Raw genomic sequence first — 27833 nt, forward strand, 5'->3', positions numbered from 1 at the left:
TATATTATCTTGCACAAAATGGTGAAAGAAAATTTCATATAGGAAGTAACTGGATCAAGGTATTAATATCGTTACACTATTTATTGAAAATCTCAGAATAGACTATTATAAATCATTGTTCAAAAGCTTGTATAAACTTTATTAATTAAACGAGCACAACATTTTGAGTGAAATTCATTGATCTATAAGTGTTTGAAATTATTTATAACTGTTTAAACTTTCAGTAAAATTTTCCTTTATTGAACATTCATAAGACTTTGTAGTTAGTATCGAGTTTTTCGTGGTAACCTTTGACCAACAAACTCGATAGATATGGTTGATTAAAGCGGTTTGATCGATTTTATGAGAAATTAATAAATATTTTTCACAATTACAGGATAAAGAAAATTTTTTTCAAATTTTTTCAAAAGAAAATTAATTTTTATAAGTTTTGATATGTTATAATTTGATAAATTAGGATCATTTTTTTTTTTTTGCTTCAGAAACCCAAAATATTTAATATTATATAGTAGCTTTAATATATAAAGTTATGGAAAATAAATTTAAGCTTAGTATGCTTAAATATTATTATTTATTTTAATTTAATTCGATCATTTGAATCAGTATAAAATATAAAGAAACATCTGACTTTCCCATTTTAAATAAAAATATTTTTTAGAAAAACAAAAAAATTACTTTCTTATCATATATATTTGTAATATTTTCTATTTAGATATTAATTTTTTTATTAATTCTTTTTGGATATTACTTATTATATCTAAAGATAATATACAATAATTCATTTTCTATAAATTAAAACGAATATAAAATATGCAATAATGTTACAAAAATTAATTATTTTGAAATTAAGAAACAATTAAGAATAACAATTTATAAAAGTGAAATTATGAAATGTTTCAAATAATCTTATGATTCTCAATATAACGCTATATATGATAAAAAGAAGAATTATAATGTTTTTTTGCATTTAGAGGTTAAAAAAAATGTAGGAAAATAATTAAAATCCTCTTAATATTGGAAATTAGAACGTTGGATTGGGATTATTGTAAAGTTCACTTAAGGATTGAAGAAGTTTCACGAATTTTTCGCTTGTTTGAATTATTCTGTCTTATAAAACAAGGTAAATTATTTTTAAATTTCAAAAAGTTTTTTCTTTCCTCAATTAATTTATGAGAACGAATTGGTAAAATTCACTTAAATCGAAGTAAAACATGAAAATAATGATAAACTTCAATCAGAATTAAACAATCAATTTTTTTATTATTACAAATCTTATCATGAAATTTATAAAACTTACAATTTATTACATTTCAAATAAAAGTAATGAGAAGATAGTAGAATTTCGCTTTTGCTTATACATTCTGTTTCTTCATTCTTTATATTTCTCATCTCTTTCGTACACATGCTGCAACAATAATTCAAAAAAATTACAATTTTAAGATAAAAACGATTTCAAATAAAATCAAATTGAAAAAGTACAAGCAACGATATTTCTTCTTCTTCTTCTTTTTTTCTATGTCGATAAATTGTAAATTTTAAATTATGTTGGAACAAGTGTACGATATTTACCTTTTATTCTTACATTCTTTTATTTATATCCATTGTGCCAGATGACGTTATGAGGTTGTTTGTATTCTGTTTCAGCCCTCAATACCTTAAACCGCTTAAACAAAGAAGGTGAAGCACTTGCCCTCCAGGATGACCTCACAACGCACCCCACCTTGGCTTTGATGCGACGCATCCTCGCAGATGCACAGGTGAGTCCCACAATTACTTTCGATATTTCATACACTGTATATTTTATACACAGTGAACGTAAAAGAAAATATTAATACTTCCATACTTCCATAGTTATTAAAGAATTATTTTTATGTTAATAATAATTTCTTTTTAATGTTCAAATTACAAATTGCAATCAAAGAGAAATAAAAACAAATTTTTAACCATCTGAAATAACAATTTTTGAATTTTAGTAATTATGATAATACACTTTTTAATCTGAGAAAAATTATTTTATTCTAAATATTAATATCTTTTATTTTTAAATATATTTTTTTAAAATTAAGGATTAAATATATTTACTTTTAATTGAATAATTTATATAATTCGTATAATAATTTATTTTTAATATATACATAAAATTAAAATCTTATATGAGTAATAAATAGATATCGTTAAATTAACCATGAAACCAATAATACGATGAACAATTAAATATCTATTCAAAATTTTCCCATTCACAAATTACAAATATTAATAAATTAAACTTGCGAGCATTCGATAACACACTTTCAACCATGATGAAAGAATCAAATATCTTTACTCTTAATTAAACATTACATAAATACCGAAATTAATACCGATCATTTTCACGGTGAATTATTAACGAATCGTGGCCCCACTACGAATATTCAAATATTAATAAATCGGGCCTCGAGTGTCCCTCCACATTCGTGAATATTACGAATATTAATTTTAATATGCATAAATCGAGCGGATCCCAATGATATTTTTCCCCCGCGCTTTTAATAATCACTCGCGAATCATCGAATCAATAATCCATCGGGGGTTGATATATATATATATATATATATATATATATATATGAAAAATTTATATAGATATATCGGATACACTTCAACGCCATTTCCGTTTAATTATCATCGACTCGTGTAACGAGTTCCATCGCGCGAAAATCGGGGGGATGGAAACTCGTCCGCGCGGAATCACGCAGTTTATTTATCCTTTTATTATTGATTTAATTAAAACGGCCAATTCAACCCTTTCCTCCGATATACGGCCTGTCCAAATTGAATCGATCCGTGCCGAATATCTTGGAAATTATTAATGGAAAATATTATATACGAAAATTTGGAAGGATATAAAATTTTGCTCTTTTTCTCTTTTTTGTAATAAGAAAGAATTTTTTGAGTATGTAAATGTAGCTCACTTATAACAATCTCGAGTAAATATTTAAACTATTATTACAATATAAAATTACGATAATCTTAATATTGATATAAATTAAAGATAAAATTGTAAAATATTATAAATTAATCGTTTCGAGAATGTAATAAACGATGAAATCATTACAATATTCCATTAAAAAATATTACGTTGATCTTATATACATCTTCTATAATTTTATTTTAAAACATATCTCTTGCACCAAATGATATATATATCCATTGAATGATTTATAACTCTGATTCAAATATTTGTAACACATCTCGTTTCACAAGAAGTGTGTATAATATACTATTTGTTCCAATCCTCCGAGGTAATGAATTCGAACGGAAAAAACTGGTCGTAAGAATAAGCAAGGCAAGCCTTCCAGCACGCACTTTGCAAGAAAAAGAAATATCATTTTCCCGTAAATAAGAAATATATTTATGAATCACTTCTCTAACCGGACTTTATTTCATGTATTTTAAATTTTACGTTTCTATGTAATTCGTAATAATATTCGAACATTAGAACGTAAAAGAAACGAACGTAAAAGAAAATAGAAAAACATAATATACACATAAATCAAAATCTCACATTGATGTGGAGACATGATATTCCATCGAACAATTCGAAATTTGTTCGAGAAAAGAAAGAATGATCAGAAAAAAAAAAAGATCAAATAATGATAATTTCTAGATCTCCAATATTTCTCTAAAAATTTTCCAATGGATCGATTTTATCAAACAGTCTGTACACTGTATATTTTTTTCCACCCAAAATGAAATAAACCAAACACGTCTCACGTACGCGAATTCGTGAATTTTCCACTCGTTTGTTTTCCTTTCCCTTCTCTTCTTTTTTCCCCATTTGACTCTCCAACGTTTTCACCCTTCCCCCTCTCCACCCTTTGCTCACGGGCATTCGGCGGCGAATCGCAACCCGTGGCCGGGAAAAATGATAAAAATTGAAGGAAATGGCGGAAGGGGGAGGCAATTAAACGAAACGTCGCGGATCACATGCACCGTTGAACACCGTTATCCGGCGAATCTTGCCCGGCCATTATTGCGGTTAGTCCGAAATTAACACGATTAAACGGCCGACACGTGATTAGTAATTAGTTCCATTGGATTGCGGGATTGCGGGTTGTTGATGTTTCGATTCGAGGGGGAGGGATGGACGCGTCGTTGCGTTTCTTTGTTCGAAAATCAAATCGGGTCTCTCTCTCTATCAGGGCGGGCCATTGTTCGATCCGATTTGAACGGGTCATAGGACGTGGGATAGGATATATTAGGATCGTGTTGACACGTGGGAAATCACGATGGGGATAGTGCCTTTTTTTTTTTTTTTTTTTCTTTTGAATGTTGCAATTTAGGTGCAATTACGGTAAATTGACTCTTTAGAATTTAATGGTGTGTGTGTGTGTGTATTCATTCATTTCGAAAGTACGTCAAATTCGGTCATTAATGACGCCTGACTTATTTTTGAAGCGTTTTTTATTTCTGTTTTTTTATAATTAATATTTTTCGATAATTTATTAATCGTTATTGCCGATATATGGAATATTAATATATTTTTTTTGAGAATTCATTTTAAAAAATGAAACAAACAAAATGTAAAAATTGGTTTACGAAAATGTCGATTTTATTAAGTCGCGAGCGATTTAAATTTGCATCAGATCAAGCGAGATGGTTCTATCTCGTATTCTTTAACATAAATTTGAATTGATTATTTCATAAGTTTCGACCGATATTTTTATACAATTTTTGTGTTTATTTTCGCCTTTAGTTCCTTTTAGAAATATTCGATTAACACTTTTTCTTTCTATTATTAATAGATGCCAACTTTTTAATTGTACCATCTTTATTTACATAATTCAATAACGTATTTTAATAACAGTAAAATAAATATTAAATAATACATAAAATAAAAAATTAATGTGAAATTATAATTTCATCGAATTGTTATGCAATCGTTACAGTTTGTTATATGTAAATAAAACAATGATATAAAACAAAAAGAAAAAAAATAACATATAATATAAAATTCGATTATAAAATAATTTCAATAAGACAAATTCAGCTGTCGACCGAGAAAAACGATTTTCAATTCTTAATTGCCTAACAACCAAGATTATCCCTCGATTTATTTTTGATTCGAAGATCAAAATCTTCGCGAAGAAACGTTACAGTGGTAGAAATAATTCCAAAATTAGATAATAATTTCTTGCACGGACAGAGATTTCCTCACAACAGTGATTCCCCCCGTTGGAAACGAGGAAGAAGTGGTATAAGTCAATAACTAATCAGGCATCGATGCCCAGCCAAGCGCTATCTTTAATACCATTACCGTTCTTTCTTCGTCTTCTCTTCTGCTTTATTCCGGTCAAGAGATCTATCGTCTTGCTTTCTGATCACGATTCTCGGTGAAAATTCGTGCGACAATTCTTTTTGAAATTAACAAAAAGATGAGACAAAAACGAGGACGTGGACGAGGAAATTGTACGAGGGGAAGACACATTTTCAATCTTGTCGGCGGAATGATCAATAACACAGATGAGATATATTCGGGAGGAGGGGAGGGAGGTGAAACTACGCTAGAATCTCGAATTTAAAATCGTGACGATCGATTTTTTTTTCTTTTTTTTTGTAAATTTAAGTTCGTTGTATTATCGTAACAAATTCGAATAAAGAGAAATTATTTTCTTTGTTTTCTGGACAAATAATTCTTATTTCCTTCATTTTATATATATATCAAGATTGTTTCATCGCTATAACAGCATTGAGGATATCGATAGATTATAAATTTTATTATAAATATTTATTCATTGTGATTGATTATTAAATGATTGATTATTTTCTTTTTTCTACAAATTGTTGTATTTTGTAAATTAATTTAAGGAATAAATTTAAGGATATAGATGTTTAAATAATAAATATTTTTAATATATTATTATTCATATATTATTATTTTTAATATATTATTCATTTTAATATTATTTAACTCAATCGTTTTATTTATAACATAAAAATGATGAATATTATTTTAAATATTTATACTAACATTTCATAATTTCCAAAATTTACAGTTATATTTATAATAAATATGTATATATGTAAATATTTATAATAAAATTGTAATAATATTTATAATAAATTCCAATTACTTAATAACACATACATACCAAAAGAATATTATTATTTTAAAAATATATTTCGGTTAAAATATTTCTATTTTCACCGAAAATCAAAAGTCGTGCGTAGAACGAAGCAGGCGAATGGAGTGAAGTTCAAATGGAGAATAAAAAAATTTGAATATATTTTTTTGCCCCTCTTTCCACATTCCTGCTTACGCGTGTGCACAAAATGCCGTTTGTATTGTTATTATTATTTCGAGTCCACTAATTCCTCCGTGCACCGTTGATCCGCGCGGAGTGTAAGCATGATTCACGCTCTATTCGCGTACCAGTTAATGCGTTTTCATCCGAAAGGAGCCTAAATGAAAAATGCAAAATCAGGAGACGCTCTTCCGTTTCATCCCCGTTTCCACCACCCTCTTTTCCACCAACCTTTTCCTCGTGTGGCGCGTATTCATCGAGCTGCTAAGTGGTATCCTACTATGCTTCTGGTCGTATGAATCGTCGTGCTCTTTTTCTTCTCTTTCCGCCTCCCTTTCCATTTTTCACCGTATACATTTCACGATTTTATGGATATGGCGATGCTTCACAACGTTGAAAATTTCTCGAAGAATCTTGGGAATTTATTTTAATTATTTTTTATTTTTGTGCCAATGCTTGAAACATCGCATTTCAATTGCCATTCGAGAAATTATTTTTCGATAATAGAATTGTGATCGTGGATTTTGTGATGTTATTTTTTTAAAAAAAAATATAAAAATTAAAAATTCGTAAAGAAAAATTTAAATTCTTCGTATTATAAATAATTAACAGGAAAAAAAAATTCTTCTTGCAGGTGTAAACACAATCTTTAATCTAAAGAATTCATATAATTTAAATTTATTTTTTAATTCTACCAAACATCATCAATCATTTATAATTAAAGATTTTATTTTTACATAATATTTTATAGGATCAGATTATTCGATTTTCTTTAATTCTATATATTTTTCAAACGTGATATTTCATCAAATAAAAATAAAAATTATAAATAATTGACACAAACATTTTTTTAAATATAATAAAAATTACTGAATAAAAATTTAAAATCAACAGATGCACGTTTATATTAGCATTCCTAGTAGAATCGTAGCTAGTAGAACGTTGTCCGTTCAGTGACAGTCTAATACTACTTATCCTTGAAGAACCGAATGTACAGGATGATTCATAAACACATGTCCATATTTCAAAAGATGAATATATATTAAAATGAATAAAAAATGAATATATGAATAAATGTTTGGATGATAAAAAAAATTTTGATATCTAATTTCAACCATTAGATTTTTATTATATTTTTATTATATACAAATGAATTGTGAAATATTATTATTTGAAGAATATTTAAACAATGTAATTAACACATTAGCAAATCTTTGTAATTATCAAAATTGTACAAATCATAAACTAGAAATGATCAGTATTAATGAATTCTCTTACACAATGATAAAAATTTTAAAATTTTAATGAAATTAAAAAATAAAGAGATTTATTACATAAATGTAATCCATCGATTCACTAATATTATTCAAAAAATGGTTCTGTTAAGTTGGACATTTTGAATATTTTCTTTGAATATATACATATAATTAAAAAAATAATTAAATTAACATATGTTTATATGACTCATTTTATCTGATGTACAGTTATTCATCTTAACTTAATGTATAATAAATTCACTTAAATATATGTATTCCTGAATCATCCTGTACAATCTCATTCCCGTATCTCTAACTGTACGTGCTGCGAAACGGATACAGACACTTCTTTTCCCTATCAAATCGGCTTATGTTGAACATGAATCCTGTTCGTCTGTCAAGCCTTTTCTCGAACACATTGGAACGAACAGTTTCGAGACAGACCCAGTGATGGATGACATTTTCTTCCATGCAACGGAGAATCGCGTTGGGAATACGATTCTGTATAAAAGGCTCATCCGAAAGGGGGTTAATCCATTACGGCCAGTGTTAAGGCACGCATAATACTCGACGCGTGAATTCACGCACGCGAAGAATCGAGCCCCATAAATTGTAACGCATTAATTTGATTTTTCTTTCTCTCTCTTTTTTTTTTTTTTCATAGATTTGTACGATTATTCGAGCGGAAATAAAAACGATTTAGCCACTTTATTACTGCATAATTGAAAAAAAGAGAGTCTTCTCTCTTTTCTCTTCTTTGTTTTTTTTGCATTTTATTTTTATTTCTTCTTTTAAAATTACAAAAAATTAATAATCCGGAATTTTAAACTTGATCTAGTTTAAGGATTTCTTTCAATTTTGACGATATGAACTTTTAAGAATGAACGAGACGAAAATATAAAATATAAAAATATAATAATTTTTATTAATTACGTATAAAATAAAATTTAAAAAAAAAAATTACGAAAATATTATTAAAATTCAATTGAATTTCGTTCATTTAACTATATATTTAAATCACCTTTAGATACGAAGAACGAAGGAATAATTAAATCGATGTTGAGGGGATGAAAAAAATTAAAGCGTTACTAAAAGGGGTAATTTATCCATTTATATCGTGGCTGTCGTGTCAATTAACGCGAATCACTTTGGCATTCTTGTTCACTGTAATATTATATAATAACATTACACGCGGGCCAGCGTTGGGATATCTTGCAAAAAGGGATGAACACGGTGAAATATGGTGACAAGATTAATTTCAATTAAAATTTCGGGAAATGTCATGGGTATATGTACCGGTGAAATGGTATTCCTGTCCTGGCACTCCGGTAATTAAATTTGCATTCTTTTATTTTTGCAACGGTGAAGCGAGTTGAATCAGGCCACGGAGGAAAAAGACCACTCGAAACACTCCTCTATATGCACATTCATCTCTTCTTTATCTACCTGTCTATCTGTGTATACATCCTTCTCTATCCCTCTCGTGAATAGCTACAGGAAATACGAAGCATAAAAACCTTACATTCTGCGTTCTTCAAACTGCTAATTGTAAATATGTATAATAATAATCATAGAATCATTAAAGATCATCAAGAAAAGGAAATTGTTGTTTCCCTATAAATGATCACAAGTATAATCCAATTCTATACAAATTATTTAATGAATTATTCAAAAATTTATTTTCAAACTTTTTAATAAAAGATGAATCTTTATCAAAAATAATTTTTTTTTTACGTTTGCAATATCTAATGTGATCGGTAAATAATATTATATAACGCTTAAATAATTTATTAATTTCTCTTATATCTAAAATAATCAATAAATAATGCTATAATAATAATACGAGATGTTAATTTTATAGAATAAATAAACATAAAAATTGATATATAAAAATATCGGTTAAGAATTATTTATTAAATTGTAAACAATTGAAATTTATCTTGGATAAAATAAAATAAAGACAGAATTAATTAAATATGATACTATCTTTATTAATTTTATCCGATATAAAATTAAATTGTTTAGTAAATAAATTTTGATCGACATTTTTGTACAACAACTTTTGTATTTGTTTGTAAAATCTACATTATAAAAGACACATACAAAAATAATTTACAAATATATTCTATATATTATATATATATTATATATAATCTATTAACCTATTAACTATTTCGTTAAAATTAAATCGTTAAAATATTTTAAAGAAGAAATAATTTTCGTCACAACAATTGTCTTCAAAGCAAGTAGGAAATTTAGACTAAGATATAAATGTAATTCATAACATACAACTTTTGCCACAATTTGCCTCGTGCAACTCGTAAAGTGTGAAATTCGGTTTTACGTATAATTTATGGCTCGTCTTCATCATTCCTCGTCATACTTATTCCTCTCTGTTTGCAAGACACGCCACACCGCGTCGCTGCAACTCGTCAAATTGCTTTTCGGAACTCTTTATCGAACGCGAAAGTTCCTCTGAAAAGTGCTAAGCTCGAAAGCAAGGTGTGTTTCTATTTGCATTTGAAACGTGGACTCTCTTTCTGGATTCCTCTTTTCCGGCTAAAACGAAACAGAGAATTGCTCATTTAATGGTGTGCATAATCCGCGAGAAAATTAACGTTTCTAGCACGTTCAAGCAGAATGTTATTTACTAGGAATTTTTTTTTCGTCTTTTACATTTTTTTTCTCCTTTTTTCCATCTCGAAGGATATTTCTATTCGTATTGCTTTTTTGTGCAATTCGTTTAATTGCAACTGATTTCTAATGTAGAAATTTTACTTGATTTAATAGTTTCTCGATAACATTTATAATGATAACATTTAAATATGTATATTACACTTCAAAACTAGATTGATTTAGTGACTCTAGTGACTTTAGTGATTTAGTGAATTATATTTGGGTATCATCGTGTACGAGATTATTATTCTATATATTTTTTTATAAATAGTTTTATCGATTGTTTTTTAATATGTTGTTATTAAAAATATATATTTAATTTGTTTAATACATATAATTTTTTTGAACAATAAAAAAAAATTAAATGATAATGAAAATTAATATATATACAAAACATAGATTTTGTATTTATTTTTATAAATATTGTACATTACACATATGTACTATAATAAATTGTTGTGTTCAAATATTTTTCTGATTTTGTGATTAAATTTCATCATTAATTTATTGCATGCACGAGAAATTGTTATTAAATAAATGAAATTTATTAATGATAATTAATTAAGTAATGTTATGAACAAATATACGGAGTAATAATTTCGTATGTCATATATTGATGTCCAAATATTAATACAAATCATTATATGAAAAACACATTTTTTTTATATTAAAATTTAATATAATTTTATAATAAAATTTATAAAGATAATTTATATTAATACCATATATTTTTAATTTTGAAATTTATTGATATTATACGTCACAAAATATTCCTATAAAAAATACAATTTTTATTATGTCAATTAAGAATTAATTCAGAATCAAGAGATACTCTTCGTATTAAAAATCAATATTTTCATATTCTTATTGATAAAATCTTTTTCTCTAAATCATTAATACTTAATATGCAAATTTGTTGGAATTTGCAACAAAATATGCAATGAGATCCTTGTTGAATATTAATAAAATTTATATTATATCTTGATTCAAAATTCGTATTTCGATATTCTAAGTATTGAAATTTTTATGATTTCATTTACAAAATTTATATACCTATCTATAATGATAATTTAATTTTAAAAACTACTTAATTAATAACAAATCCCAACAAAATCCATTAAAATTTTATTCCATCGAATGTAACAATTATATCTATATCAAAGTTTCCATTAAAAAAAAAAAAAAAAATCTTTTTACCATCCAACTACACTACCACTATAATTCTCACTCTCAAAAAAGCACCAGTTTCGTTGGTGAAAAATTTTGCTCCATCGGTTTCCATTTACCCACTTCCGTATAACCAGCACTCTGCCGAACCGCAGCGCAAATTTCTTCCTTACATCTCACGCGTCTTCGTGTTCGAGGAGGCCACTTCCCCGGAGAATTTTAGCACGGGTTCGCAACGGAAACGGAAATCGTCGCGCTAATGCATTAGAACGCATTTCGCCTGGAAATTACGACGGTGATAATGTACCTGATTAAAAAGGCAGTAGACATCGTGACCCAGTAGTCTTTTCCCGATATGTTTACTGAGCACGCGGCACTTTATACGCGCGTTAACAATGCACCTTTAGCTTTCTCCGCTTCTCTCTCTCTCTCTTACTCTCTTTCTCTCTTTCTCGAGCGCCGTTGAATATGCAACGGAATCGATCGTTCGGTATAATGCATTTCATATGGCCCATATACACGTCGTGTGGGAGTAGAGTAATGGGCAAAAGTCTTGGATCGTCGAATCTTCCGGCCATCAAATTAAGATCGGTTAAAATTTCCATATATTCTTTCTTTACTTCTCTTATTTTAATAAAATGTTGATGATAAAATGTATCAATTGTTGGAATATTTTTTAACTATTTAAAATATTTTTAATTTAGTTGAGAATTATCAAATTAAATAATTACTGTTATAGAATCATGATAAATACAGTAATAATTGATACTGATGTTATAGTAGTTGAGAATTAATTTTAGGATAATTAAGAAGGTAAGGATTAAATTCTTGAATGTACTATAAGTCTTCCAATGATTAATAAGAAATATTTTTGATGTTGTAGATTCTCAAGTATTTCATTCACAAATTTTTTGAAAGGATGAAGAAACATAAAATTACTTGTAATATATTCTTTATTAAATTTTTTTTATCAACATTATAATATTCATATAAGTTAGGTTTATATAAAATTCTTCCAATATTCCAAATTTATAAAAATTTCAACAAAATTCAAATAAAAATTCCTAACATTTTTATTTAAATAGCTTCTTTTAATTTTAATATTTAAAATTAAGATTTCTCTTATATTTCAAAAAAATTCAACTTTTATATTATATTTATAGAATATTAAAAGACATAAAATTACGTATAGTATATTCGTTATTAAATCTCTAAAATTCTGTATCAAATAATAAATAATTTTTTTTTAAGAAACATTTCATCCTTTAAATCATTCTTATTAAAAATTTTATATCCAAATCTATTATCTACAGAATGAAAAGACATATTATCTAATATCCATTATCAAACCTTCAAAATTTTCTTCTTCTTGATCAAACAGTCAATTAAACATTTCTACTTTATCATTCAATAGTTTCCCAAATTAATTATTGCTCTTTCAAATTATATAATCATATATATAACTTAAAACAGACATTTTTCTCACATTCAAAAAAATGTAAAGAAAAACTAGCCCAAAATAAAGAGACAAAATATATAATATTTGTTATTAAACTTTATTTTCTGATCGAGAATAATTGGCAGTTAAATAACAAAGCAAAATTTCGTTGATTCGCGTTATTGTCGCAATATAACTTCGCCAGGCAAAGCGTTAAACGCGGGAAAGGAGATCAAAGCGTGCACCCCTCCTTCTTCTCTCCCTCCCCCTAGTTAGCCGAGCAAAGGCGCGTAGCATAATTCTCTGCAAGGAATTACGACGGGCGAAACATTTAATTGCAAATTCGCAAACTGTGGCCGTATCAGTCGGCGCACGGTTTCTAACCCCCGGGTGCAATGAACCTTTTCAGAGCGTGACAGATGAATATAAACTTAACGCGGGCCGAAATTATGCGCCCGATGTCTATAATTAACTCCCACTGCTAACGACGAACCCTCGATTCCTCCACCTCGTTACACATTCGTTTCGAATGCGTTGCATTCTTGTAAAAGTAGTTCTTGTTCAGTAGTGATGGGGACGAGAGCGTAAATAAGTTAGGTTAGGTTACAGATACTTTCCACCACGTGAAAAGGGCATTTAATTTAATTGTACATTAATAAATGATATTATATATCTGTTTCGTGAAATAATATCGCTTCTCCTTTAGCTTCTTTAACGAAATTATATTGCAAATCAAATATTATTTTTATAAATATAAATTCGAAAATTAAAACAAAGCTACAGTAATTCTATTTATTGTTTAATTTTTAATTTTTTCAACCTTTCTGATTTCTTATAATTCGATTATTTATGAAAGATTCGATTTATTTTATATCAAGCAATTTATAAATATGAGTATAAATATTAGATGTTCCATTTGAAGCGATCCATTACTTTTTAAATTATTTTCGGGAAAAGATATTTCAAATAAAAATTGCTTTATTTTTTAATAGAGTTATATATTTTTATTTAAATAGACTTCCAATGACGAATTCATCGATTTAAATATGTTTTGAAGTTATTCAAGATCATTTATTCATATTTAAAATTTGTATTTTAAATATGATTTTCGAAACTTATTCTAAGATCTTACAAAAAGTCCAAATACTTATCAATATTAAAACAAACAATTATATTTTAATATTTCCAAATAATAATCCTCTGAAGTAAATTCTTTTTTATTTGAATTTTAACTACGTACCGAATTTGAATCCATCATTACTGTTCACCATGTAGCTTGCAAGAAGTACTTGCAAAATCCTTTTATGGTCGATACAATCGTGAAAAATAGGTGGAAGATCCATTCAGGAAACGAGGTCACCAGAGTTTTCGGATTTAATTCGTGTCGCATGGATGAGAAAAGATCTTAAAGCTTGATATTAAAATATATTTTAAGTATGTTGAAAAATTTCTTCAAGTTAGATTTATCGAATTTTCTGCATTCGTCTACGGAAATAACGGATAATATTAAACAAGAAATGAAATATGACGTGTATATTATCAGGATGATGAAATGTTGAGATAAAATATTGAGAAAAATATTTCAAAGAATAAATATGGGATACTGTTTGATAAATGTGAAAAATAAGAAAATAATGTATTTTACAATACATATTTTTACAATATTTTTTTATTTATTCATGTTAAATATGTTAAATTCATTGTTTTTACTGTTGTAATATTGCTATGTTTTTTTACAATGTTTTCTTTTTTATGTGCTCTATATTTTTTCTGCTTTGTGCTCTTTGCAGTATCCTTTTAATCTTCCTTGTTGTTTGTTGATATGTGTTTTTGTATTATCGTATGGGCTATTTATGAAACGCTAAATAAATGAGAAAATTTATTTTTAGTAAAAATTAAGCAGACGAATAAATTATATTTAATAGTAAATTTTTACTTAAATAACTTACAGTTTATATTTTAAAATCTATTCATATTTCTTGACCAATATTTTCAACACATTCATTAATAATACCATTTATTATGGCGAATTTTTCAAATTCGAAAATGATATCAATTTTACTGCATAAGCTAAATATAAAAGAAATGAGATTTTCAAAAAACGAATTTATAATCTAGTTAATGTAAACAAAATCTAATCTTGTTTAAAAAAATATACATGGATACATTATAATAAATATAAATAAAATTAAATAATACTAATTTCTTATACAAAAAAACTATTTAAAAAACATAATTAACTCCTTGCCTTTAAATTATTAAAAGAATCAACGAACAAGATACAATAAAATTTGCAAGGAGCAGCTTTCAAAATTGCATGAAATGTTTAATCTTGAAAGATCATAATATAATTTAAGACAAAGAATTAATTCTTATAAAAATTACTCTTAATGACTCGAATTCATACAAACAAAAGAACACACATTTATATTTCATCATTATAAACATAAACCCTCTTTTTCTTTGTATTTTAATACCAACCATACTATTCTTATATTCTCATTATATTGCATTATACAATATATAAAATAATCACAACAGAACGTTTAAAAGATCAAAAACACGGTAACAAAAATTTTTCTCAAACTCATTACTTTAATCGCTCCATACATAAATCAAACGCTCCAAATCCTGTACAAGACTCGTTCCCTTACACACATATACACACATATATACACACACACCCTTATCAAATTACCCCAAATACTTAGCAAACCGCAACGTGTTTCCATCTTGGCGAGAAAGAAACTCATCAGAACACATCGCCCTCCGCATTACTCTCCCAATTCCTCGTGCGCCCAATTTAAAACACAACGAAAGGGTAAAACCCATTGAGACCGCGCCCATTGAAACCACAATGTGGAAGAAGCCAGTACGGTTTAACCCAGAGGTCGAAAGTAGGATGAAACGAGCGCAAAAGAGGCGTACACTTGGAAGGGTTGAAGAGGAGGGGGGGGGATGAGGAAAAACGAGAACGTGGCGGAGAAGACGGCCAAGAGTGCAGAGAGCACGTCGTTTCGTAATGATTACGACGTTTCTGTAATAAATGCAGCTAGCCAACCTCCTCCAATTAACGGCGGCCACCGATTCAATTGTTTTCCAGAAACGCAAATGTCATCGTGCTTTCGCCGAGATTCCTCGTATCGAGCTTTCCAACCTCTCTCTCTCTCTTTCCCCTCCTCCTCGATTCGGCTTTAAACTGGCACATCCGGTTATAATCCGGCGTTAATCTCCATCCCCGCCCTTCTAATTGCGCCGATGAATCGCGATGCGAGAAAGCGGAAATCCAGCCGAATATCCGGAATAAGGACGGTGGAAAAGTAATTTCTGGAATTACAAGAATCGTTGCAAGAAGACCTTTGACAATGGCCTCTAAGCGAGGGATTAAGTCGGTAGGAATTAATTGGATTGATCGTGACGTTTACTCTTCCTTAATTTTGTTCACTTTTGATGGAGGAGAAGGTTCCAATATATGTTTCTTTATAAAATTTGATTCGTAAATTGTTTTTTTTTTTATGTAATGTGTGAGTGTATTGATTAAATTATTTGTGAAAATGGAAAATAAAGGAAAAACAATTGAATCGAATTTAATACGTGTTATGAAAATAAATCATTTCTTGAAATTTTTAGACAAATGTCAATTAATTTTTTTGTTTTGTTTTAAATTGTTTTACTTGTACTTCGTTTTTTTTTCTGCATCAATTTGATCTCGCAGAAATATTTATTTTATAATATTTTATAATAGGTGTGATATAATTATAATAGAAATCAAGAATAAATAATGTTAATTATGATAAGAAGATTGCCAGCTTCATTCCTTTAATGTATCAGTTTATAGCAATGAAATTTGAAGCTTCAAAAACTTTGATTTTACAATTTTTCAAGTTATGCCAATTATATTTCTTATATACACGACTTCATACAAATGTTTTATTTTTATGTAAAAATTTAAATATAACAAATGATATTTTTAACCACTAAATAATATTTTTATAAAAATTATGAAGATACTATATACAACAATTCTTTTCTAATTTTGGATTTCTTTCAAATCTCTCAAATCTTTCAAATTTTTTTTCTTGTATCTTTATTTAGCAGAAACTAGCTAAAAACAATAAAAATATTAATAACGTTGAATAATGTTGGCATTGAGAAAAGTATTATTTATAATTAAAATATGAATAAGTAAATGGAGAATTAAATTGAGTGAATAAATTAACTTTGTGTTTTTAATTATATAAGTGAATTATTAAAATATAGTTTAAATTAATAATTTAAATGTTAAATTTAAATGATTCCAGTTTAATAGTTATAATAATTTTAATATTTTATATTATAATTACATTGAAAAAATAATTAATTTAAAACAAAATTAATTATTTAAATAGATAAATATAAATAAAAAAGAAATAAAATTAAATGTAAAAAGAAACGGATTTAAATGTCAACACAATTTCAAATTAATAATTAATTTTAGTTAAATTAATATTAATATCAATTGTTAAGTTGTGAAAACAAATTCAGATACCAATGAAATCTCAAATTAGTAATTAATTTTAGCTGTGATGTTATTTATATAACTAATTAACTAATATATTATACATTAAAAAAGGATAAATGCTACAATTTAATCGACGTAATAATTAAAATAAATATAATTTCAATTTTTATTATATAATCATATAATCTATATATAATATTAACTGTATTTATATTATTAACTATTTTTTATATTATTATCTATATTTTCAATATTTTATACAATAATATATTCATATTAATATTTTATTATGTAATATTAATATTTTATTATTAAAAATGTGTGTTAATTATAAGAGTAGTTTTTTAATTATATTGGAAAAAAGGTAATAAAACAAAAAAAAAAAATGAATGTAGAGCATGGAAGAGACAGAAATGGTTCGTGAAGGTTAATTAAATACAAGGGATGAAAAGAACATTCAAGAGGATATTTTATCAGGAAAATATCTTATTTCATTGAGGAAGAGGAAATGTGACGAATAAAAAAAATTATTAATTTTAGAAAATTATAGATAATGTTAATTATAAATAACATTTTAATTATTTACATGTATTATTGAAATTAATTTACACTCACGAATGCAAATTAATTTCAATACATTTCATTAGATTCGATTATTATTAAATAACGTGATGAACAACAAATATATACAATTATAAAATTTATTTAAAACATAACAATGAATATTAAATATGACAAATAATATTGAAACATATTTTGAAATACTTTTAAAAAATTAAAAAGAAAATTAAACCTATATGCACATGTATCAATGTCTCTCAAAAAATTAACAAAAAAGTTGTATAAAATACATTGGAAATTTTTAATGAAATTTTTGTCATACATAGAGATCTCACTCTATTTATCTAATTTTTAAAATTAAATCACACTTTTCCACTGTGATACTTTTTATAAGTATCATCAAATCTTGGGAACTTTTTTCGAATTTTCTTGGAAATTTAACATTTTCTTCAACGAGGTACAAGGTAATGTTTGTGGAAATTACACCACGAGATACTTTGTCGCGTGTAATTTGAGTTTGACCTACATTAGAGCCTCGTCAAGGGACGTATGATTTAAATAGCATGGCGGTCCACGTTTCCTGTTGTTTCGTGTCACGCAGCCTCGTTCCTGTTAATTCTGTAAGCTCCCGCGGTTATGAATGGCCATAATTCTTCCGTACTTTATACGTACAACTATGCTTTTCGTGTATCCTGCCCGGAATTAAATGTGTCTTGGCACCAACACAACGAAATGAATAGTTATTGCGTAACTGTTGGAACAATGACAATTTGCTATTGTTGTGAAGAACCATAAGCAAAATAATCGAAGCTATTTGGATCTTGTAGAAATTTTATTCTATTTTCTCGAAAATCTATATTTTTATGATAAAAAGTTTCTTCTAAGAAACAGAAAACATTTTAGATTTTGTAAGTCCTCACATCAAATATATAATATAATAAGATTTTTTAATAATAAATTGTTGTTTAAATAATAAATTATTAATTGAGTATGATATATTTATTTAATGATTATTTATTTAAGAGAAATTATTTCAATTTTATATCACTTATTTCCAAAAATCTAAATCTTATGATTAAAGAATCTGGAATATTTATAGATTACTATTCAAAAATATTGAAAAAAAAATTCAGATTAGAAATTTGTTAGTTCAGAAAATTTTTTCGAGTAAAATCTATTATTATCATTATTAAAATAAATAGAATGCATTGTAGCTATAAGTAAAAAAATGATTTCAAACATTTATATAGTATATAATTTAAATTCACGTTCAATCAATTATCTCCAAGAACATCAGTCTTGAAAACTAAAGAGGCAAGACAATATGCAACGAATTTAATTAATGAAAAATAATGTTTCAGCAAGTTTAATTTTATTAAACAATTATCTCCAAGAAGATTACATGAACAATAAAGAGAAAAGACAACATTAGAGATAAAACAACATGTAATAAATTTAATTAATGAATGAACTAATGTTTCACTAATTTTAATTTTATTAAACATAATAAAATACACGTTTCTTGTTTATCTTCTTTTTACTCTTCATCTACTTTACTTACAAACTTTCCCTTAAAAACTTTCTCTTAAAATTCAAGGCTTAAAAATAACTAAGGTAAGGTTACATTTATCATTTAAAAATAAATTATATACATTACAAAATCTTCATATTTCTCTTTTTATCGTTATTATCTCTTTTCTTAAAATTTCCAGATTTTTTTTTTAATACATAATGCATAATGTACATGTACCTTTTTTCTTTTTTCCTCTCTCCAAAATACATTCGCTAATTAAATTTTGCAAGGGATCCTTAAGATTGTCAGTAGAAAGAAAATCCAAGGGAATAAGGAAAAGGATTAGTTTCCTTGGCCGCGTTACGAGATAAATTGGTCCGGGTGCGATGAAACTGGTGGCTGAAATTGCAATTTCATAAATTCGAGTGGTTCCCCTCCCTTCTTTCTTCGTTATCCGACAGCTCCTCTTAGTTTTTGCTCGTTCAACCCTTATTTCCCTTGCTCTATGCAACGGCGAACATGATAATTACTGTATCATTCGTTATAATATGTGGAACATTTCTCGTGCAAATTTTTTGTATCTGAATGAATTTTGAATGAGTTTTCCTTTCTGTATGCGACATCAGTCAAAAAAAAAAGTGACGAAAAAATGTAAAAATTTGAAATAAGAGAAGTGAAATTCCATACCAAAAGTAATTTTTGGTTTTATCATGTTTCATATTCGTTCTGACGATTATAGAAATTTTTTAACACGACATTTGTAAAAATTGAGTAATCTGTAGGGGCAATATTGCATACGTATATTTTACTTAAAAATTTTAAAATGTAAAAAGTATTTTCGTCTTTTATCATCAAGAAATGAAATAAAAAATGTCAATTGATAACTTGAAACGTGATGTCATTGTCACGATTAGAAATAAAATTTTAAATAATAAAGTGTTGTTAAAAAACAATAAAATTCAAATAAAGAATATGAAGAAATAAAATCGAAGTTATTATTAATTAAAAATCTTTAAAAAATACCTGTGTATATATATTTGATAATTTGACTTTTAAAGAATTAAATATTTATCACATATTTTAAAAAATTAATCTTTAGGATTAATTGAAAATTTTGAGAATGAATTGATTATTTAAAATTACTTTGACAAAAATATTTAAAACAAGTAATATTTATTGAAAAATTTTATTTGAAAAGTATATTTACTATAGAACAAATAGATATTTAATAAGAATTTAAAATAAGAATTAAAATGCATGCAGAATAAATTTCGACAACAGTTCAGAGAAAATAGCGATAAAATTATATTCAGAAAGATCTTGAAATTTCTACATCACACGTAATAAATTGTGGCAACTATCCTACATTTCCCAGAAGGATTCACGCCAACAGAATTCTCAAAAGACCTAACCTTCTGAAATCTAAAATATAACTAAAAAGCTAAAATATTTCTTTTCTTTCATCTTTCCTCTTTTGCACTTCAATATTGTGCAATAAGATAGAATTACTAAATTATGGAATAAATTGTTTTTATTTTTTTCATTCATTGAAATAATATTCTATAGTAGATTTAAAAATGGATAAATAGAAATTTGATTAATTAAATTTGATATTCTATAATTTTATTAAACATTTTATAGTAACAAACAAAAATTGCTTTTTATAATAGATACATTTATCTTTTATTTCCTCTTATATGTTGAATTTGATCAAAAAATTATTATTCTCATTGATGTTATAAATGGTTTAATAATTAAATTATATTATTTAATCAAAATAATTATAAATTAAGAAATTTCAACTAGATTTGAAATGGAACAAAAAAAATTATCACTTTCCAAGAAATAATTCTCTTAATTTAATAAATCTCTTAATTTCAAAGAGAAATATTAAAACTTCAACTTAAACTTGTAATAATTCAAAACTTAATTTTACAAAAATTATATTTTACATACAAAATCTGAAAAATCTAAAGTATTAAAAAGTGTTCTTCATTATTAGAAATTTTAAATGTATCATATAACATGATCACTTTAAATAATTCATAAATTATTATTATATATTTATTATATAAAAAAAATGTTTCAAAAAAGTTTCTTTGAAATAACAATCATCTTTTTACTTTAATACAATTCCAATTAAAAAGCTTGATTTTCTACTATATCCTTTTTTTCATTTCCTCTATCGTCCAATTTTAACCTATTCGAACCTTTCTCCAAAATATTAATCGAAGAGTTTAATCGACGAACGTGAATCTCACAGTTCGATTTGCTCAAGTCACAATACCAGTCCATACCAGGAACTGCATCTCGTCGGTTAGTTTATCAATAATCAATTAGAAAGAAAAGCATAGCGGAACGGTATCGATTCTTCGGTTTCTCGATAACGTCGATACCATCGACCGCATATCGGCTCGATTGCAGAACCACCGAAGGTTTTATTTCCCATGAAAGATGTATAATCTTTGAAACGTTGACCTATATACGAGAAGCAAACTGCTGATAACCACCCTTGGCAACTAACGTTTAACCGCGGATGCTGCAACCGTGTGTGCGTATGTACGCTCCTTGAGCATGTAGAGCACAAACAGCGTTGTGACCAAGTCGTGTGGTAAACTATAACCGTAGTAGTTTGTCTTCTTCATATTTTATCCATTGTGGTATTGTGTTTCACGTCATTGTTGATGTTACTACTAGCTTTTACTGAAAAAACAAATTCGGATTTTTAAAATTTATATCTTTTGTTAAATGTTAAATAGATCTTGTTAATTGTTATTATTTATTGTATATAATTATTGATCAATTATTATATGCACAATGTCAAAGCAACAATATGCAAGAAATATGTTATTCAAAATATATTATATTATATAATATTTTGAAAGTGTAAATTAATCTACATAAAATTATAATTATATATAAAATCATAATTTTTCAATGAATTGAAAAATTGATATAAACTGTTCAAACTTTAACCAGTTTTCAATGTTATATCATAACAAAAAGTTTTATTTAGAATATGATTAAATTTAATAATATTTAATTATCATACAAATAAAATTAATATCAAAAGAAGATGATATATTTATTTATTTGTTGTTTATGTAAAATATACAAAATATGTATTTGTATATACAATATTATTACACTCTTAAAAAATAAGTAAAATTAATATTGTAATATTTATATTACATTCTGTACGACACAATAAGAGTAACTAATTGAATAAAATCGTAGAATATCTGTAAAAATTATATCGAGATGTCCTTGGAAAATTTCCAAAAATTCGATCAAAAACGAAAATTATATCCTAAAATTTTTCTAAACTATTATAACACGCAATAATTGGCACACAGAGATTCAATATTAAATATTCGTACGGAGAAAATCTGTGTGATAAAGATGGATAGAAAAGTCAACACCAATGTAATTCAATACGAGCGTGAAATCGCGGATGTAATGCATATTTCATGGCGCGTTGCGCCACGAGATGAAAATCTCTCGTAAAAATCAGATTGAACTCTGTTGTCGTCGCAGACGTAACTCCAGACCCTTCGATCATAATTACCCCTATAATCCCGAAGGGTGCATTGGTTATATCCGATATTTTTCCATAAAAATTTGTATTCCATGTCCGATCTAAATTGGAATTAAAGCGGGGATAAGTAATACGGAAGAATGCTTGAATGAATTATTTATCTTCTTGCGAGATAAAAATTCTCCAATTGTTAGGATTACACGGAATGAACAGAACTTCTTTGCAATTCCCCCTAACATTATCATTTTTAACTTTTACGAGTATCGTGATTTATGTTTCTTGAAAAATTAAGATTGAAATTGAAATTTATTTATTTGTCGTTTAGATTATGTCTTTTGAACGCCTGTAATTTATTAAACTCACGTTTAATTAACACGCCACGGATTTTTATGCAAAATCAAATTTTCATGAAAATTAAGATTTAAATAGAAATTTTATTACTTTTAAATATCATAACATACATATTATTATTTGAATATTTTGTGTCTCTTTATATATGCATTTTGCATATTCAAATTCAATCTACTCGACTCAAGTATATATATATATATACTATCTATTTCTTAAAAGGAAGAGAAGGAGATGGAAATTAAATAAAAGAGATTCAAACTTAATTCTCCGTTAAAAGTAATAAAAATTAAATAGAATCTTAAATTTAATGTATGCGTATCCTCAACTCCACTACTACTACTACTACCAATTTCTGAAATAAAAATAAAGTAAAATGAAAGATCTGAAGGATTAAGAGATTAAAGAATCAAAAGACCAGTGGTGAAAACCTGTCGTAGAGATAGTTACGCGAAGCCTAGCTCCATTGAACAGAAATTTATCGACGATCCTACGATTCAAGGGTGTGAAAAGGGCGTGAATACAGTCGTCAGGGTGGCTTTGGTGCGACGAAAGGAAAACGGAAGGCGCCTCTGGGAACGCAACAAGTTCGCGATGCCTTTATCCTCACCGGCTACCCTTTTGTGTCTCTGGAACTTGGCCAACGATGCTGGTTCACCGCTGCCCATCAAATCTCTCTCTCTCTCTCTCTTTCTCTCTGCTTTTATTCTCTCTCCCCTTTTTGCTTCTTATCTGATCGAAAATGCAATCTCGGTTGGTTGATCAGCCTGTTACGAGGATTATGATCAAACGTCGTTGACCGTGTAACGAGATCGAGACAGTTGATTCTTTCACCTTCTGATGATTAATTGCTTTTCAGAGAGAATGAAAAACTCGATTAGATTGAGAAATATGTATGATAATTATTTAATAATTTTATTTCACATTGAGTTTATAAAATATAAATGCCAAGTTTAGTAAGATAGAAAGAGAAGTAGGTGTTTCAAAAATTAGATAATTCAAATTTGTTTACAAATTATATCGAGATTGTGAGATTTAATAAGATAGAATTTTTTATCTAAAAAAGAAAATGTAATTTTCATCTCGTATTTCGATTATTCAAAGTTCATAGAATATTACATCTAATATTTGACCTCCTATATCTTTCATTTTTTTAAGTTGGCATTAAATCTATCGTTTATTAACTATAACGATAGAAGAATTCGTAAGTTTATTTGCAAGATTGAGTTTCCAATGATAATATATAGAAGTTGTTTGTACAATAGAAGATACTCAATTCGAAGGTCAAGCGTCATACTATGCTTTATTGATTTCGGTTACCGTGCCTTTCAGACATCCCTATGATGGCCGTTTCAATATTCCCATCTAACCGCACCAACTACATTCCGTAATCATTGACCTATCTCAATGGACTAGCTGCCGAGTTAGCCAGAACAAGAGAGGTCCTATCTATTATTCCATTCAAGAGTTTCCACGATAATTCCTGAGAATTGGCTTTATCTAGAGACTTGGTCACATCACTGCCTTACTTCAATTGTCATTGAATCGAACACTCTCTTTAAAGATTATTATATCGATCGACAATTATTTGTTCTAAATTTAAAATAGATTTTCGCAAAAAGATAATAGTTTTTTTTATAATAATTTGTCAAAATTTTTCAAAAATTAATTTTGAATACTCGTATTTATCAAATATAATCATATTAATAAAGGATTATTTATTTTCAATTAAAATAAATTAAAATTATTTTAATCATCTTTTCTGATCAATCGAATGAAACTATAAAAGTAATAATTAATAAAAATTTTTTTGATAATTTCATTTTTCAATCTATCGCAATTTTTTTAAAAAGCAATCATATATTGTTATTTATTCCAATTCAATTTTCGAATTATATAGATAATATTTTTCGTGAATCGAGCTAACGAATAATAAAAATTTCAAAATTTATTCGATAACAATATTATTCACCAATTCATCGCAATTTCTCCGAAACCAATCGAATATTATATTTCGTCCAATCAAAATAAATTCTCACGAAACTTCATTATTAATCGATCAACCAATAATACACGAAATTCTCATTCTCGATGAAAAATTTCATTCATCTAAAAATAAATTAATTGCAATAGATAAGTAAATTAATCTATAAAAATTTGGCCCCAACACCTTATTCCTCTCTTCCTTTCGTCCACACATCTATTATCGTCGATTCACAGCAAGCATACATTAAACATATGTGCGATCTTTTGTTCCGTGACTGGGATCACGTGTCGAGGGAAACCAGGCACGAACTTCTACGTACAGTTAATATAGCCATGCGCAAAGAGGTTTTGGAACGACCGGTATAATAGGGAGCTTACAATGAGATTCGTGTTCCACGGTCACCACAGTAGGCTTATTAAATATTGCACGGCTCCGCGTCGTAGTAAACTTTTAACTCTGCACTTTTATCTCTGTATCGGTGTTTGTTCGTTTTATTTTCGATTCCGGCATTAACGTTTTCGTAACTTGGCGAAACGTCGGTGCATAACGTAGTTTCCAGGGACCGTTATAGACCCCTGTCGGAACTTCATGGAACTTTCAATACTTCCTCTCTCTCTCTTTCTCTCCTTCTCTCTCTTTCTCTCTCTCTCTTTCGCTTAAACGTTTCTTTCTGTCTCCTTCGTTCCTTTCTTTTCTTTTTGCATTTTTTCTTCCTTCTTATTCACGTTGATTATACGTAAGCAAATAAGGGTTTGCGTCTATTATTTCATTTTATCTGGAAATTCGTAGAAAACTTTTGAGTAAAAACTTTTTTAAGTTTAGACGAAATTTTATTGGAAGTAATCGGTTTTTGATAGGTTCTTCACGATGTATGTTTATTGAGATCTTGAGTGATGGAAGTTGGCATTTGTCAAGCAGATTGATTTTTACTGGGGAGGTTTATGATTCTTTGTACAAGGAAGAAGATTTTTGGATCATGTAGAATTTCAATTTTTATTTTTTTATTTTTTTTTTTTTCGAAACTCGATACATTAATGATTTAAATTTGATTTTGATTTAATCCACATATTTCTTTTATCTAAGAACTTCAAATAAAGGAAAAAACGTTTTTCTTTATTATTTTTGAAAAATTAATATAATATTTTTAGTGATTCTTTAAAACTTCAATTTTTTAAAATCTTCGTTTTTAAAAAATAAATAAATTTTATAAAATACAATAATTTCTGAAATAATGGCATTAGAGATCAGTAATAAAAAAGTGAATAATAAAATAGTAAATATTTATTTTACCTACGTCTCACATAGATAATAAGGAGTCAATACTTTCAGTGGTAGTGAAACTCTTTTATTACTTGTTTTATTACGTACTCGAAGTTATAAATTTTATAGTTCAAAGAATTAACTAGAAAATTTTACTGCTAAAAAGTCTAAAATTCATCAAAAGATCGATACTAGTCTAATACCATATTACAACCGCTATATTGTTCGCTTTATTTCGTGTAAGTATAGTATAAATTTAAGTATTCAACTCTTATCTCAAACAAATTTTAACTTTAATCAAAGTTTTCTCAAATAAAAGATTGTATCACTTATAATAACTACTTGCTCTTTAGTTTACAATGTCCTGTTTAGCATTTTTTTCAATATATGTAAAATATTTGAACTTCTTTCACCTTTTAAACTAAAATTGAAAATCTTACGTAAATCTTTTAGAATATTTTTAAAGACTTAGAAACAATTTAATTAATTTTTTCAAAGAAAAATAATATAAAGAAATTCATCTCATCTCCTTACTCCTGTAAGAAGACATTCTTGTATCTGACAGGGATGATATCAGTACATTATTAAGTTAGAAAAGTTATGTTAATTTTTGGAATCTTTATGATAAATAGCTTTTATACAATTGTTTACAATAAATTTATTTTATGATATATGATTATAAAATATTCTTATCTGAATTTAGAAAACGATATAAATTATAACAAGTCATAACAGTTAAACACAAAGAAGATAATTTTTAATTTTATATGAATATAACGAATGAACATAGTTATTTAACGATATAATAAAATTATTAAAATACAACAATCTCGAGAAAAACACTTACCAAGATTATACAACAGTTTTATAATATTTATATAAAGTTAAATGATTTAAATTGATCAATCATTACAATACATTACATATATCATGTAATATTATAAATATTATAAGTATCATAATAATAAATTGATCAATCATTACAATACATTATATACATCATGTAATATTATAAATATTATAAGTATCATAACTCAAAAATTTCCTTTCTTAAATTATTAATATAAAAATAATCGTTTTCTATCCTATGATACATTTAAACTTTTTATTTTCAGATATATTCCATTTCAATTTTCACCACATCACTATCACATCGAATACAAATATCCACAAAATCCATCCATCTGTCAACTCAAACAGATTTCACATTCTTCGCATCCACAATAGAACGAATAATTCTTTCCTGGGGATAACAAGATACTCCTGCTGCTGCTCATTACCGGGGAATTAACATTCTCCCCTTTC

The 27833-nt window shown here is 27.0% G+C and overlaps 1 protein-coding gene across 21 annotated transcripts in view; it reads left to right on the forward strand.

Annotated features, from left to right (window-relative positions):
• The window catches only part of LOC409711 (kazrin), a 162383-nt gene that overhangs the window by 101168 nt on the left and 33382 nt on the right, over nucleotides 1–27833 (forward strand). For all 21 annotated transcript variants that reach the window (XR_003306017.1, XR_003306018.1, XM_026444916.1 and 18 more), the window contains one exon: nucleotides 1645–1757. Coding sequence is in view for 19 of the 21 variants with exons in the window: in XM_026444916.1 (XP_026300701.1) it covers nucleotides 1645–1757 (113 nt within the window). In the remaining 2 variants the exon portion in view is untranslated. The remainder of the gene's footprint in view (nucleotides 1–1644; nucleotides 1758–27833) is intronic.

The sequence above is a fragment of the Apis mellifera genome, linkage group LG14 (assembly GCF_003254395.2).
Source record: "Apis mellifera strain DH4 linkage group LG14, Amel_HAv3.1, whole genome shotgun sequence".
Classification (NCBI taxonomy): domain Eukaryota; kingdom Metazoa; phylum Arthropoda; class Insecta; order Hymenoptera; family Apidae; genus Apis; species Apis mellifera.